Source organism: Schistocerca americana, chromosome 10, assembly GCF_021461395.2.
Source record: "Schistocerca americana isolate TAMUIC-IGC-003095 chromosome 10, iqSchAmer2.1, whole genome shotgun sequence".
NCBI classification, from domain to species: Eukaryota; Metazoa; Arthropoda; class Insecta; order Orthoptera; family Acrididae; genus Schistocerca; species Schistocerca americana.
Window position 1 is genome coordinate 194,969,664 of NC_060128.1, and position 15,966 is coordinate 194,985,629.

The window sequence follows — 15,966 nt, forward strand, 5'->3', positions numbered from 1 at the left end:
AGCGTGTGATAAGAATCATTTCTGGTATAAATTCAAGAACATCTCGTAGAAACCTGTTCAAGGAACTTTGTATTCTACCCACTGCCTCTCAGTATATTTATTCCTTAATGTAATTTGTTGCAAGTAATACATCCCTTTTTCCAACCAATAGCTCAATACTAGGAGTAAGAACAATCTACCAGTCTACAGAGGTAGACCTAAAATCACTTACCTTGATCCAAAAAGGGGTCCAATATTCAGGAACACACATTTTCAAGAAATTACCAGTAACCATTAAAAACTTGGTTTCAGATAAAGCATGGTCTAAACAGAGTTTGAAAGATTTTTTGATAGGCAACTCCTTCTACTCCGTAGATGAATATCTTAACAGAGACCGTTAAGCCAGCTTAAGTAAAATTATGTTAGATTTCAGTTTTCATAGCACTTGGTCACAACAGTCAAGATTAGGTATTTTGTGTATGATAAATTTATTAATAGTGCATGACAGTGTTTCATTCTGACAGCGCGTTAATTCTGTAAATATTAGCTGTTCCTGTTTACTGCATTATATTAACCTATTTCGACTATCTCCTGGCAGATGATCAGTGTAGTAAGTATAATATTCAAATGTTCTGTGTTTTTATGTTTACTTAACACCCACAAGAGTCATCTCATTTTTTGGGTCTATGGAACAAAAACTGAATCTAATCTAAAAGAATATACTGTTTCTCGTCTACTCTCACTGCTATTCTGTATTCCTTTTCACAGTGGTAATGGATTCCGTTATTCTTTGAGATACACTATTAATTCATGTTATGAAATCCCATAATATGTCAGTAGAGAAACTGCAAAAATAATGCTGTATTTGTATCCATTTATGTCTACATATACATCTACACGGTCACACTGCACGGTCTGCTTGGCAGAGGGTTCATCAAACCACCTTTTGAGCTATTGCTGTACCGTTCCACTCTCGAACAATGTGCTCCGATTTATCGTATTTTATTACGGTGATCATTTCTACCTGTGTTGGTGGGTGGCAACAAAATATTTTTCACACTGAGCGGAAAGTTGGTGACCGAAATTTCACAAGAAGATCCTGCCACAAAGAAAATTCCTTCATTTCGCAATACCGCAAGTTGTTTCTGTGCGCAGTCTAAATAATTGAATTATTTCACAATTTTTGTACTTATTGGAAACACAAAATAATAAACATTGTTGCTGCAGATATTTTTAAGACTGTATTATTTCCCGCAAAATATTTCTTTTGTGATCCACATGTGAAAGCTACAGACTTTATCTGTGTTCTGCTTTGTAAAACTTGGAGTGTCTTTCTGTACTGGATAATCTTTCTTTCAAACTGACTACTTACGTAAAAGATTTCAAACTATTACGATGTAAACAGTACGAGAATCTCAAAGTAGTCTCTCGTCTGCCCGACACGTGTAGTAGTCCGCAGTTCAGCCCTGCTTTCTCGGAGCCGGCCAGCCCGTGGATGTCTCCTGCTGAAGTCGGTGACGGTGATGGCGTTTCCTCGTACAATGCTCGCACGGCATTAAAAATGGAGGCAGATGAGCCGCTGGGCGACCAGGCTACAATATCTGCCGTACTGTACGCAAACCTCCACCATCCGGAGCTGAAGAAGGAATTCCCAGGTGAGACGGAGGTAGATCTTCCTTTGTACGATAAGGTTTTTGTGGCATCTTAGGCCAGTAGATAGTGCCTTGTGTATGTTTATTAGTTAGAAATTCCCCCATCAGTGTTTTTCACCCAATTGGCTTCATCGGAGATCGCAGTGGTGTCAAGTTTTATATGATGATTGACTTACATATGCAGAAAATAAATAGCTTGTTTAAGAACTAAAAGATTTTTGTTATCAGTTAGGAATAACATATAATGATTATTTCCAGGGATTGTGCAGTTGAATAGGAGTCCAGTATTTTAGCCAAGTTTGTAATACACTCTTATATTTAGTTAGTGATACTTTATGAGCTGTATGTGGTTGCTTATTGAAAAATTTTATACTCAATTGTGTATGATTATTATGGACTATAGTAATTCTTGAGAAAGGCAGTCAGTAAGTGACTGTTCCACTACCTGAAAATACATTTAGGTCCTGGGGAATTGCCCCAGAACAATATCCCATCCTGCAAATGAGAATGGAAGAAAATGAAACATGACTGGACTAACAACTGTTTGTTAACATTGTTCCTTAATTTATATGGTGGAGGCAGGAGGGAGGGAGTTTGCTGCATGGATAATGCGTGTTCTTCCCAGGAGAGAATTTGGTCTATGAACAGTCCAGTAGTTTTACTGTTTTACTTTCATTTTTGGTTACCTTTAGAATAAAAAGTATGTCTTCTGTTTTGTTTGGTTTATGCACAGCTGATTGGCATGACACCAGTGACTAGGCATTTGTATCATTACTCTGTTGTTGGCTAGCACACTTTGTAAATTCTCACCTGTGGTTATTAATGTCATGTCATAAGCATAATACTTTGAAAAGTAATTAAGTAGCCAGTAAACAGGAAAGTTCTTTGGGGTATTCCTCTTTTTATTGGGGAGTATTGCTGATCTCAGCTTACTTGCGCGCACAAGCTGGAACCTTTTGCTTAAGCAAGATTTGAATAAACAGAGTGAATTACCTTCTATGCCATAACATTCCAACTTTTTGATGATTATGTCATGTGACGCTGAATCAAATGCTTTGCTTACATCAGTAAGTGTTCCAGACATTGATAGCCTTTTTTCATATCCTTCGTAAACATCATTCACCAAAGCTTCAATCGCTTTTACAGTTGATAGAAGAGACCTGAATCCGAACTGTTGTGCATTTAAAATTTTGTTGCTTTCAAAATACCTGTATATCTGTTTATGCATAAAATTTTCAGTTATTTTGGATGTGATTGCTATTATTGAAATGCGTCTGTGATTATTTGGGAGCTTTTTATCACCTTTTTTTACACATAGGTAATGTAACTGTGAGCTTAAGACATCCTGGGAAAATTACTTCACCTAATATTCTGTTCGATAGTGAAAGAAGTGGCATTTTGATTTCAATTGTTGTATCCTTTATGATGAAATTAACTGAGTCAAAAATAGTTCTCTGTTTTGGAATTGCTTAGTTGGTGTATTGATTTATGAAAGTCAGTGACAAGGGTCCATGAAAATTTCCCACTTGTCTGTTTTGGATAGTTGTTGGATGTTGGTACTAAAAGTTACAGAATTATTAATGTTGATTATCTGTCTAATTCATAGGAAATTCAGTTACTTTTTTATTGTGTCTTTTGCAGATTGTAAAGCAAACATAAATTTATAGTAGACTGCTGGGAATTTGGTAGAGATCCAATAAGCACAGGTGCAGTTGAACTTTCTTATAACAATATCTGTTACGACGACAGCTCGGCTATAACGTCACGATTCCTCGGAAGAACATACTCGTCATTTGTGCGTAAAATGACAAATGTATATGTGTGTACCTCGTATATAACATCATTTCAGCTTCACTTAGCAACAAGATTTTTGAAGAATCGATGTACTGTAGAAGGAAACCTGTTGTTGTAATATGGCAACCTGACATGTCCCCCCTCTGCCCTCTTGTCAGCGATAGGTTTAGTATTGACTCGTCACCTCAGTGTTAGCTTAGCGTGTTCGTACTACAGTAGTGGTGACAATCACAGAACTTGTAACAGTTCATGTGATATCAGTTTCCATAACAGGCTGCAAAGTACGTACATTTTTGAACAACGTGGCCAGTAAAAGAAAAGTTTTAACAGCGGATAAAAAAGTGATGAAAGTGATTCGTGAAATCGAGAAGGGAGCTAAAAAGGTTGATGTGTCGTCAGTTTGGCCTTATAAATTCCCCGGTCCAAATGATTCAGAAGAATAAAGATAAAATTGTTACTGCATTTGAACAAAATGGATCTAAAAGTATGTGGTTCTGAAAAGCTGAATGGAGCGACACGGATGAAGTGCTGTTTTAGTAGTTTAAGCAACAGAGATGCATCGTGTACCCATTAGTGGACATCTCCTTATGGTGAAAGCAGAAGAATTTGCAGAGGAATTAAAAGATGAGCAATTAGTGTGCAGCAATGGCTGGATTGACAGATTGGAGCCATGTCGTGGCATTACTTTTGGCAGAGTGAGTGGTGAAGCCAACAGTGTGAACACTGGAACAATCCAACAAAGGCTCACTACTGTATGGCCTACAATTTGTGAAAGACATGCAGATTGTGACACCTACAATGCAGACAAGACTTGTCATTTTCTTTAAATTGACACTTGACAAAGCCGTGAAATTCAAGAGCCAAAAATGTGTTAGTGGCAAGTTACCTAAAGAACAAATAACAGTTCTGTTTTGTGCTACCTCAAATGGAAGTGAGTAGGAAAAATTCCTTGTGATACATAAATCAAAAAATCCTATTTGTTTTAAGCACGTAAAAAGTCTGCCAGTGCATTACGATGCTAATAAAAAGTCCCGGATGACCTCCAAACTCTTTGACGCGGAAATAAGGTGTTGGGATCGGAAGCTTAGAAGTCAGAAAAGGAGGATACTGCTTCTTGTGGACAACTCTCCAGCACGTCTTGCATTTTCTGGTCTGGACAGTATTAAGCTTGCTTTTTTCCCCTGCAAATACGACAAGCATATTTCAGCCCACACACCAAGGACTAATTAGGAGTCTGATATACCACTATCGTAAGCTCGTATTACTGAAAGAGATACAGTGCATTGAGGAAAAGCGAGGCAGGATTATTCTGTTATACTGACGGATGCATTACCAAAGCTTGGAGGTAGCTCACTGCCCAAACTATCACGAAATGTTTGCGTCATGCGGGAATCACAACTGAAGAAATAAATGCTGCCGAAAGTGAAGACGCATTTGATGACACTGATGATCTGCTGCTATCTGCATTGCTGCCAGTAATCAGCTGTCATAGTCTCAATCAGCTTAACTGTGTGCAACGGTAGATGATGACCTTGTTACAATTGAAGCACAAACTGAAGATAAAATTGCCAATGAAGTGAAGGGTCAAGGCAACCATGAAGTGAGCGAGGGAGTTGAAGAAGAAGAAGGAGAAGAAGAAGAAGGAGAAGAAGAAAGAAATGAAGTGCTTATTTCTGCTGTGAGTGATGCTTTCGAAACCATTATAATTGTGGACATGTTCTCTAAAGTTAGAGGAGGGAGCAGTGAAATTGCAAATGAAATAATTGAAGATAAATTTAATTTAGAAATAGTGTATTAGGGAAATAGACAGCAGAGGAAAATGACTGATTACTTCACTCCTAAGTAAAGAGTTTTAGAGAGTACACTGCATACTGTTGTATACCAGGTGTAGAAATATGAAACTGGAATTTCCCTATAGATGGTGCTAGCCGTCAGTGTAGGGCCCGTGAGACCGCGTCTGCAGCGCCATCTGCTTCCTGTAGCAGCTGACGATGAATATCGACATGCAGTAACCGAAGTTCCGTACATTGATATCTGTTTCAAACCCGTAAACATGTCGAGTTTTGTGCCTATGAACTACAATTTGTTGACAGGGTCGGTTTTCTGTTATAATTCGAAGAAAACTGCTGCAAAATTGCATCAAATGCTTGTCGAAACTCTCGGTGAATGTGCTCTTGGGAAAACAGCATTTCGAGTGGTTCAAAAAATTCAGAAGTGGTCATTTTGACGTGAGAAATGACGAGCACGGGAAACCACTGAAAAAGTTGGAAAACCATGAATTGCAGGCTTATTGGATGGAGATAATACCCAAATTCAACAGGAGCGATTGAATGTGATGTAGAAAGCCGTTTCTCTTTGGTTGAAAGCTATGGGAAAGGCGCAGAAAGTGATAAAATGGGTTCCGCATGAACTGATGGAAAGACAGCAAGCAAATAGAAAAACCACTTGTGAAATGCTATTCACCAGATACAGAAGAAAGTATTTTCTCCATTGAATAGTGACGGGTGATGAAAGATGGATATATTTTGAGAATCCTAAGTGCTGTAAATCGTGGGTGAATCCAGGCAAACCATCGACATCCACTGCAAGATCAAATCAATTTGGAAAGGAGATAGTGCTCTGTGTTTGGTGGAATCAGCAGGGTGTCTTCTATGAGCTGGTAAAACTTGATTTAAATCAAGCATTATGTGGAAAAAGGCAACACAAAGTGATGTTGCTCCATGATAACGCTCCATCACACACGGCAAAAAAGTGAGGGAAACGATTGAGGCGTTCAGTTGGGAAATACTGGGGCATTCGGCTTATTTTCCAGACTTAGCTCTATCTGATTATCATCTGTTTGCATCACTCGGACATGCTCTCACTGAACAGTGCTTCAGTGTGTATGAAAATGTACGAAAATGGTTCGCTGACTGGTTCACTTCAAAAGAACTTGGCATTCATAGCCTGCCGGAGAGATAGGAGAAATGTATAAACAGCAACGGAGATTATTTTGAATGAAATATTGTTTATCTGGTTACGTACTTCTACACCTGGTATATTGTATTCATGTATGCCTAAGATTGTATTCATGTACACTTAAGAGTGAATGTTGTTGTTGTGGTCTTCAGTCCTGAGACTGGTTTGATGCAGCTCTCCATGCTACTCTATTCTGTGCAAGCTTCTTCATCTCCCAGTACCTACTGTAGCCTACATCCTTCTGAATCTGCTTAGTGTATTCATCTCTTGGTCTCCCTCTACGATTTTTACCCTCCATGCTGCCGTCCAATACTAAATTGGTGATCCCTCGATGTCTCAGAACATGTCCTACCAACCGATCCCTTCTTCTAGTCAAATTGTGCCACAAGCTCCTCTTCTCCCCAATTCTATTCAATACCTCCTCATTAGTTATGTGATCTACCCATCTAATCTTCAGCATTCTTCTGTAGCACCACATTTCGAAAGCTTCTATTCTCTTCTTGTCGAAACTATTTATCGTCCACGTTTCACTTCCATACATGGCTACACTCCATACAAATACTTTCAGACATGACTTCCTGACACTTAAATCTATACTCGATGTTAACAAATTTCTCTTCTTCAGAAACGCTTTCCTTGCCATTGCCAGTCTACATTTTATATCCTCTCTACTTCAACCATCATCAGTTATTTTGCTCCCCAAATAGCAAAACTCCTTTACTACTTTAAATGTCTCATTTCCCAATCTAATTCCCTCAGCATCACCCGACTTAATTCGACTACATTCCATTATCCTCGATTTGCTTTTGTTGATGTTCATCCTTTCAAGACACTGTTCATTCCGTTCAGCTGCTCTTCCAGGTCGTTTGCTGTCTCTGACAGAATTACAATGTCATCGGCGAACCTCAAAGTTTTTATTTCTTCTCCAAGGATTTTAATACCTACTCCGAACTTTTCTTTTGTTTCCTTTACTGCTTGTTCAATATACAGATTGAATAGCATTGGGTAGAGGCTACAACCCTGTCTCACTCCCTTCCCAGTCACTGCTTCCCTTTCATGCCCCTCGACTCTTATAACTGCCATCTGGTTTCTGTACAAATTGTAAATAGCTGTATTTTACCCCTGCCACCTTCAGAATTTGAAAGAGAGTATTCCAATCAACATTGTCAAAAGCTTTCTCTAAGTTTACAAATGCTAGAAACGTAGGTTTGCCTTTCCTTCATCTTTCATCTAAGATAAGTCGTAGGGTCAGTATTGCCTCACGTGTTCCAATATTTCTACGGAATCCAAACTGATCTTCCCCGAGGTCGGCTTCTATCAGTTTTTCCATTCGTCTGTAAAGAATCCTCGTTAGTATTTTGCAGCTGTGGCTTATTAAACTGATAGTTCGGTAATTTTTGCATCTGTCAACACCTGCTTTCTTTGGGATTGGAATTATTATATTCTTCTTGAAGTCTGAGGGTATTTCACCTGTCTCATACATCTTGCTCACCAGATGGTAAGGTTTTGTCAGGACTGGCTCTCCCAAGGCCGTCAGTAGTTCTAATGGAATGTTGTCTACTCCGGGGACCTTGTTTCGACTCAGGTCTTTCAGTGCTCTGTCAAACTCTTCATGCAGTATCGTACCTCCCATTTCATCTTCATCTACATCCTCTTCCATTTCCATAATATTGTCCTCAAGTACATCGCCCTTGTATAGACCCTCTATATACTCCTTCCACCTTTCTGCTTTCCCTTCTTTGCTTAGAACTGGGTTTCCATCTGAGCTCTTGATGTTCATACAAGTGGTTCTCTTATCTCCAAAGGTCTCTTTAATTTTCCTGTAGGCAGTATCTATCTTACCCCTAGTGAGATAAGCCTCTACATCATTACATTTGTCCTCTAGCCATCCCTGCTTAGCCATTTTGCACTGCCTGTCGATATCATTTTTGAGACGTTTGTATTCCTTTTTGCCTGTTTCATTTACTGCATTTTTATATTTTCTCCTTTCATCAATTAAATTCAATATTTCTTCTGTTACCCACGGATTTCTACTAGCCGTTGTCGTTTTACCTACTTGATCCTCTGCTGCCTTCACTACTTCATCCCTCAGAGCTACCCATTCTTCTTCTACTGTATTTCTTTCCCCCATTCCTGTCAATTGTTTCTCTATGCTCTCCCTGAAACTCTGTACAACCTCTGGTTCTTTCAGTTTATCCAGGTCCCATCTCCTTAAATTCCCACCTTTTTGCAGTTTCTTCAGTTTTAATCTACAGTTCATAACCAATAGATTGTGGTCAGAGTCCACATCTGCCCCTGGAAATGTCTTACAGTTTAAAACCTGGTTCCTAAATCTCTGTCTTACCATTATATAATCTATATGATACCTTTTAGTATCTCCAGGGTTCTTCCATGTATACAATCTTCTTACATGATTCTTAAACCCTGTGTTAGCTATGATTAAGTTATGCTCTGTGCAAAATTCTACCAGGTGGCTTCCTCTTTCATTTCTTAGCCCCAATCCATATTCACCTTTTATGTTTCCTTCTCTCCCTTTTCCTACTCTTGAATTCCAGTCACCCATGGCTATTAAATTTTCGTCTCCCTTCACTACCTGAATAATTTCTTTTATCTCATCATGCATTTCTTCAATCTCGTCATCTGCAGAGCTAGTTGGCATATAAACTTGTACTACTGTAGTAGGCATGGGCTTCGTGTCTATCTTGGCCACAATAATGCGTTCACTATGCTGTTTGTAGTAGCTTACCCGTACTCCTATTTTTTTTTATTATTTATTAAACCTACTCCTGCATTGCCCCTATTTGACTTTGTATTTATAACCCTGTATTCACCTGACCAAAATTCTGGTTTCCTCCTGCCACCAAACTTCACTAATTGCCACTATATCTAACTTTAACCTATCCATTTCCCTTTTTAAATTTTCTAACCTACCTGCCCGATTAAGGGATCTGACATTCCACGCTCCGATCCATAGAACACCAGGTTTCTTTCTGTATGTAAAATAAAACGAGACTAAATAAATTTGTTCTCTTCTATGTGCCACGAATCTGTTACGACACTTGTTGATAACAGCACAATTTTTGAAGGTCGTTTGAACGATGTTATAGCCAAGTTCCACTGTATTTGAAATTACTACATGTAACATTTATTGATACGAGTAGCATTTTTGCGTTCTCAAAAGGTAAGGAAATGTTACTTAGTACAGTTGTTTCTTTGTGCTTGCATAAATTGTTCGCACCTGAGTGGACTAATATGACACAGTAAACTACACAGAAATTATACGATTAAAAATGACAGCAAAGGAGTGGAAGGGGAAAGTAGAGGGGAGGGGTTTGTGGCACTGAAGTGGATGACCGTTGAGACTTCCAAGAAGAGTGTAGAACGTGAGTGCAGCCACTTGAATCACTTACTGTCCAGAGTCAGAAACTGCTAAAATGTAAATATAGTAAGTATTTGCTGGTAACTTAACAATGCATAACACTTACAAATCTCTTACAAACTAAACACACTCAGCTAAGGACATTTTTGGTAAGAAATTGTGCCTAGCTTCTGCCAACACTCCCCCCTTTCACATAACTAATACAATTTCCACCAGAACTCATATCACAGCTACATTCTCAGGTTTGCAGTAGGGTAGCACTGTCTAAAAACTGATTACTCGACAAGTGCGTAACTCATCAATGGTGAGTAGCGAAAAATTGTGGACGCGAGGATGGCCGCCCGCTCACGGGATCCGGTATGCCCAGGTGACCGGGTACTGTCGATACGATAGTCGCAATCGTTTCCTTCTGCAGACCTGGCCAGAGTGTCTGCCACTGCCACACTGAACTGAGTTGGCAGCCACCGTGAACACTGAGAAAATTGTCACGAATCCTTCTTACTATCGATTCTAATACAAAACTTAACACGTATCGAAGTGTTACAGTTTTTCGACACTGTGAACTGGATGGAAACCTTAAGAGTTTGTCGTTAGCTGTATTGCCATGCTTCTCTGGTGGGGTGGAGAAATGCCTGGACCTGACTTCACTGGACAACTGCTTCCAGTTTGCTTCACGTTCCTGATCTCGTAACTCTTTGTCAGTGGAAAGTAATCTCAAACTACCAAAGTTTGATATTGGGTACAGTTTATACTGTATTCTATCTTCACTTCTCGGGAAAGTAATCTTCAACTACCAAAGTTTGATACTGGGTATAATTTATTTTGTATTCTGTCGCCACTTCTCAGGTTATTTTGTTTTGATATTTGCTAAATAAGAAATTGAAATTTGATTCGTGATATCCTCCTCGCACCACCGAAAAATTCGGTGTTAGCTTAAAATCGAGCTCCTAAACTGCCCGAAACTAATCGTCTGCATCGATTGCTACAATTTGACAGCTTGGAACGATCGAGCGAAACAGATCCTGAAGAAGTGGAGGTCATTACCGTCGGAGCGTAAGGCGCCATACCTGCAAATGGCCCGGGAGAACCGAACTGCACAGCGGATGAAGAAGACGCAGCAGGTGAGCAACTTTTAGGGACTGTCTCTAAGCTTTGCAGATGGTAATATGTCTACCATTGTGCAAATTTAGAATGTATGATTGAATTTTTTCCTGGTTCTTTATAGTCCTTACCAGTCTAATGTTTCCAGGTTCAGTTTGACACAATATGTATATTTACTGCAATGCAGTGATATTGTTTTGCAGTGTCTGGGCAAGTTTATTTGAGGAAGGCAGATAATCTCTTCACTCTATTATTTCAGTTCTCTGTAACACATTTGTGACTTCAGATTTTAGTGACATAACGTGACAATTGAGTGAAAATTCGTCAGGCATACGGCCCCTAGTACTCTTTAAAATTCTAAGTTTCTAACTTAAACATTGAACTTTGCATTCTCAGTCGTCACCTCATTTTCTTAATGGGATTTTGAGCATTATTCGAAGCTGCATTAAATGTTTTTCTAATGTATTCTCGTTTTTAATTTTGTACAAATCATCTCGCAAAACATTTGACCATATTTTTTTCCTGGAAATATTTTTACTTTCAAGTTTTGTTCAGAAAGCACAAAATGTAATATTCAATATCAGTCTGTATTCTATCACTGTTAAGACTATGTAGATAGAGAGACAGCAAAGAAGTTTCAGTTTTTGCTGTGAGGTGATATTTTTTGGCACTTTGTTTGCATAGCTATCAATGGCTCTTAATTTTCTCACAAATAACTAATAAATTTCATCATAATTACACTGATTACTTTCAAGCAGTTAATTATTTTTTGGCAAAACCAGATCTCACCCTGATATATTGGATACCCTATTTGTCCATTTTCCACTCTTTGTTTGGCTACGAATATTCAGCCAAAAATACGTTGTGCAATTGATAGGAATCTCATTTTCACAATCTTCGAACATTTGACCAGAAAAATGGACCTGTCAGGTGCGGGGAGGGGGGGGGGGGGGTGAGAGTAACTGATAGGAGGAATGGGAGAGCAAGACTACTATGGTGGTGATGGAACTGTAACGTGGGCCTCCTCTGTGGCAGGTACGCAGGTCGGATGTGTGTGGTGCAGTTTCGGGCCTCGGGAGGAATAGTGATAGACTGAAATTTTACACGGAAAGAGATGCCGATGTCTAGTGCGTAGCCACTGTCCAGCTTCCTGTACTTCTAAGAACACAGTGAAGCTCCACGAGAAATTAACTGCAGTATTCAAACTGTCAGTCTGTAACTTGCTGAAATAATACAATTGTAACTGTGTACGGAGATTGGGAAGGGGAATAAGACTTTGCCGGGTAATTCCCATCCACGGCATTAGATAGTTACTGACGAATCTAGGGGGCCACCCCATCGGTACATTGTCTTTGGTGGCGGCCCTCGGAAGCTCTACCTCGTGCCGACCTTTTCTCTGCTGTAGTACGGTTGCTCTAACTATTGAATTCTGTACTGCTGCCACAAATTTTCACCATATGTCACCAACGTAACATTATTCGACATCTGTAATTTCTTATTTTTTGCCGAAATTTCTCTCGTGTGACTTTTCTCTGCTACCTCTCCTAGTCCCGCTTGCCTATGTGCGATAAGCGGCAGCCGGCGAGTCGGTGACATTTTGGAGTTTATAGATCCCTCGAAAGTTGTTCATTCGGGAGGAAAGAGGTCGCGTTACCCAGGAAGTACGTAGCCGTCACCACTTGCTCAATTTTTTTACAGTATATGTTACTGCAGAAAATACTTCAAAAATTTTGTGCTCGGATTAAAATTAACTGACAAGTGACATTTCGGGTGGGGCGGTAGGACCAGTTGCAGTTGCGTGTCAGCTGTTTCGTTTTCTCGGCACCTGCGTAGTCTCGTCGAATGTGGCTGGTTGCACACGGGCGACACTGCTCCCGGCCACTACATTTTGTTGATCACAAAATTACTTTATTCGAACTGTAGTGCACAGCTTAGTCTAAAGTGACTGTCCTACTTAGTAGGTTAAATTTTTAGACATTGCTTCTTTCCTGTTAGTGGAAGGATTGTTGGACTAACCCTTTAGTGGAAGACCTGTAGTAGGCTGCACACTTATCTTACAGCACAATATCTGCCAAGTATCACATCAATTTGTTGTGTTTAGTATTAATGTTTTGCAACTTTACTTTGCTGCCAGAGCAGGCACGTATATTTCTCGAAGGTGTATAAGTATTTTATCCGATAACGAGTGTACCACTTTGATAGCTTTTAGTTTTCTTTATGTTTTTGTACAGTAATAATCTTCCTGTCCTGTCAGTTACGTGTCGACTCCTCAGTGAGTCAGTTTTGTGCTTCCCACGTGGTATGAGGAGGGTGTACGCTTGTGATGCATTGTTGCAATACTTGTGTGCTGTGTGTACTGTTATTTTATAAGTATTAAATTTTAAGATCTCTGAAATACCCATTTGGAACTACCCGGATGGGACATTATGTGTGTGGGTTGGCTTGTGTGTATGTTGCTGCTAAATGTTTATTGTCTCTTAAAATGGTGTCTTTGTGGCTCTGATTTGTCAAATGCACAGAAGAAGTTGAGCTGCCTGTTCTTCTTGTGTGGTTTCTGCCTGCCAAGTTTGACCTTTCCCCTGATGAAGTGGAATGTTTCTTGCCTGTAGAGGGTATTCTAGGGAGTATTTGTGCTGAACAGAAGAAAGGAAGGAAATGTGGTGCTCCAAACAGAAACAACTGATAGTAAAATTCAGTTCCTTAAAATTGTGAATGAGGTGTGGATCATCTCTGTTACCTAAATTACTAAATGGACACCTTGTCCCAGTTGAAACAGCGTCCAGAGGCAACAAAAATCTGAACTGCTGTCGTAAGCTAATTATTTCGAGGTATAATCGTATGTTGTTTGAAGCAGCATGACTCGAGGCAAACAAATTTCCCTGACTGTATTCATCCAGTATTTGGCTGTGAGAGCACTTAGTGATTTCCAACTGATGGCACTTAATTTCAAATCTGTATGAAATTTTTCCTTGTTGAATGCCAGATACACACACACACACACACACACACACACACACACACAAATAATGAAAGGGAAAACAAAATATTGTATCACTTACAGCATTTTGCTGTACATGCACCAGAATATCAGTCAAACATGATGTTTCCGTTCATTACTTCTTTGCCATTAACTCTATTTGTGCACCTATTTTGCAGATGGTATCCATGTACACCATCAAATGTACCTGCAAAATTATGTTATTGTACAACACGTAGTTCAGGAGATACGATTTATGGACATCGATATATGTGAAAAATGAATTTTTTCTAAAACAGAGTGCAAATTACTCTGACTGCACTCATCCATTGTTTGATAATGAGGGCAATTATCAGTTAACTCATTTGTAAAGGAATCAGACATTTGGAACTGTTTTACATGCCAGAATTCGATTCTCCAAAGAATTGGGGGTGGGGGAGGGTTACTGATTTCAACAATGCTAGTAATAAAAAAAAGTAAGCAATAGTTTTCCGGTCTTTTTTCAACTGTACACAAACTCTACATTAAAGAATGCAAATTGTTAATTAGTAGATTGTTATTACATTTAAAAAATTTTAAATTTGACCAATAATTACACGCAATATTGAAAATCGGATTTATATTGCTACAAGTGGTACCGGGGTCTTCAATAGTATTAATTATTTTTCTAATATTTTGCTGACAAGCTTACAGTCATTCAGAAGGTGATTTTTTGAATGATTTTTAAGTCACTTTAACACGATACTGTGGAATAAACACACACGTGTTGGTAACAAGATTGTCAGTCAGAGAGAAAACTTATGTGTCTAAGAGTAAAACAAAACTGACACAGTCAGCAAATCCGTAGAGCTTACAAAGTATGCGGTCGATTATTACAGGTGACATTTGTCGGAATGTCACGCAGTGAAGACTTGAGCGGTATTTGCTTTGACAGCACAGATGTGAAATGAGAGGTTTCCGTGATTTTTCGAGCGTCGAGCCCTTGTCTCAGTGGGGCAGGTCGTCTGCTAATTGTATTTTGACAACTTCCGTGAGCATTGAAACCCAGGCTGTGGTCAGTATCCTAATTTTCCTGTATCCTGTGGGATGGCCAGTGGAAATACCACGTACAGATTTACTGCGCTGTAGAAGGCTGTGCATTACTGATGTTTAATACAATGTTCTTGTACATTGTGTATTGTTTGTCGTATGTATTTTTTACCACACTCACAAGGAATTTCATATATACCTCCGCTTTTCGTCTCGGCCAGTGGAAGCGAGATCACATCGACTTCATTCTTCATTATTATTGCAAATTTTGAAGAAATATTTCCCACATACAGTAGAAAGGGCATAGAATTTATATCTTTCTTGCTCATCTTTTGTCAGTCTCGTGTCTTTGTTAGCAGAGCTCTCTTGAGTCGATGTTTTGTATATCCACTCTTATCAAATATCTCTTGACCTGTGTACTAAAGCTTTAACTATAATAGCAGTATGTGAAGGACGGTGGCAGCTAGATGCCTGCAAGTATAAACTGCTGCTGGTGGGCTTACAGTACACTGAACTAATGCACCCAGAAACAGTAGAAAGCCATTTGTTTCCCGGTTCCATTGTAAATTTGATATTTTGGTGCACGGTGTCGAGATGTTCGGGTAACTCGGTCAATTTGTCCTCTCCGAGCATCGTCGACACATTTCCAGAACTATTTCCATTTTAAAACTGCAGAGTTTAGTGATTTTTCTTCAGACTCCTCTGAAGATAAAATAGCTACCATTTGTGAGTGTGTGGTGCCCATGCTAACACCATCAGTCTTTTCAAAATGTTATCTGCTAAATAAACAGTAACTGGAGGTTAGCGCATGCTTAAATGATGTTGTCGTCTTCTTCAGCTTGCTGCTAATTGATGATGTGAGTCTCAACAGCAGGTACTGTAGTGAACTAGGAAATAGTGTTAAAGCTAACCAATAGAGCTGAGCTGTTAAATTTCAAAGTTTTTAACATACCAATAAAATTTCTGAATTGTGGATATGACGGTCATATAGATATGAACGATGAAGCTAAATATTTGACAAACCTATTAGTAGGTTCATCTATGTTAACTCACTATCGGTCTAAATGTCAGTGCTTTTAGAATCTGCCCCGAGCACG

General features: G+C 39.2%; 1 protein-coding gene across 1 annotated transcript in view; it reads left to right on the plus strand.

The window, feature by feature from the left end:
- The window catches only part of LOC124552384 (histone-lysine N-methyltransferase 2C-like), a 434,288-nt gene that overhangs the window by 112,568 nt on the left and 305,754 nt on the right, over window positions 1-15,966 (plus strand). The window contains exons 26-27 of the mRNA XM_047126647.1: window positions 1,429-1,634; window positions 10,759-10,883. Coding sequence (XP_046982603.1) covers window positions 1,429-1,634; window positions 10,759-10,883 — 331 coding nt within the window. The remainder of the gene's footprint in view (window positions 1-1,428; window positions 1,635-10,758; window positions 10,884-15,966) is intronic.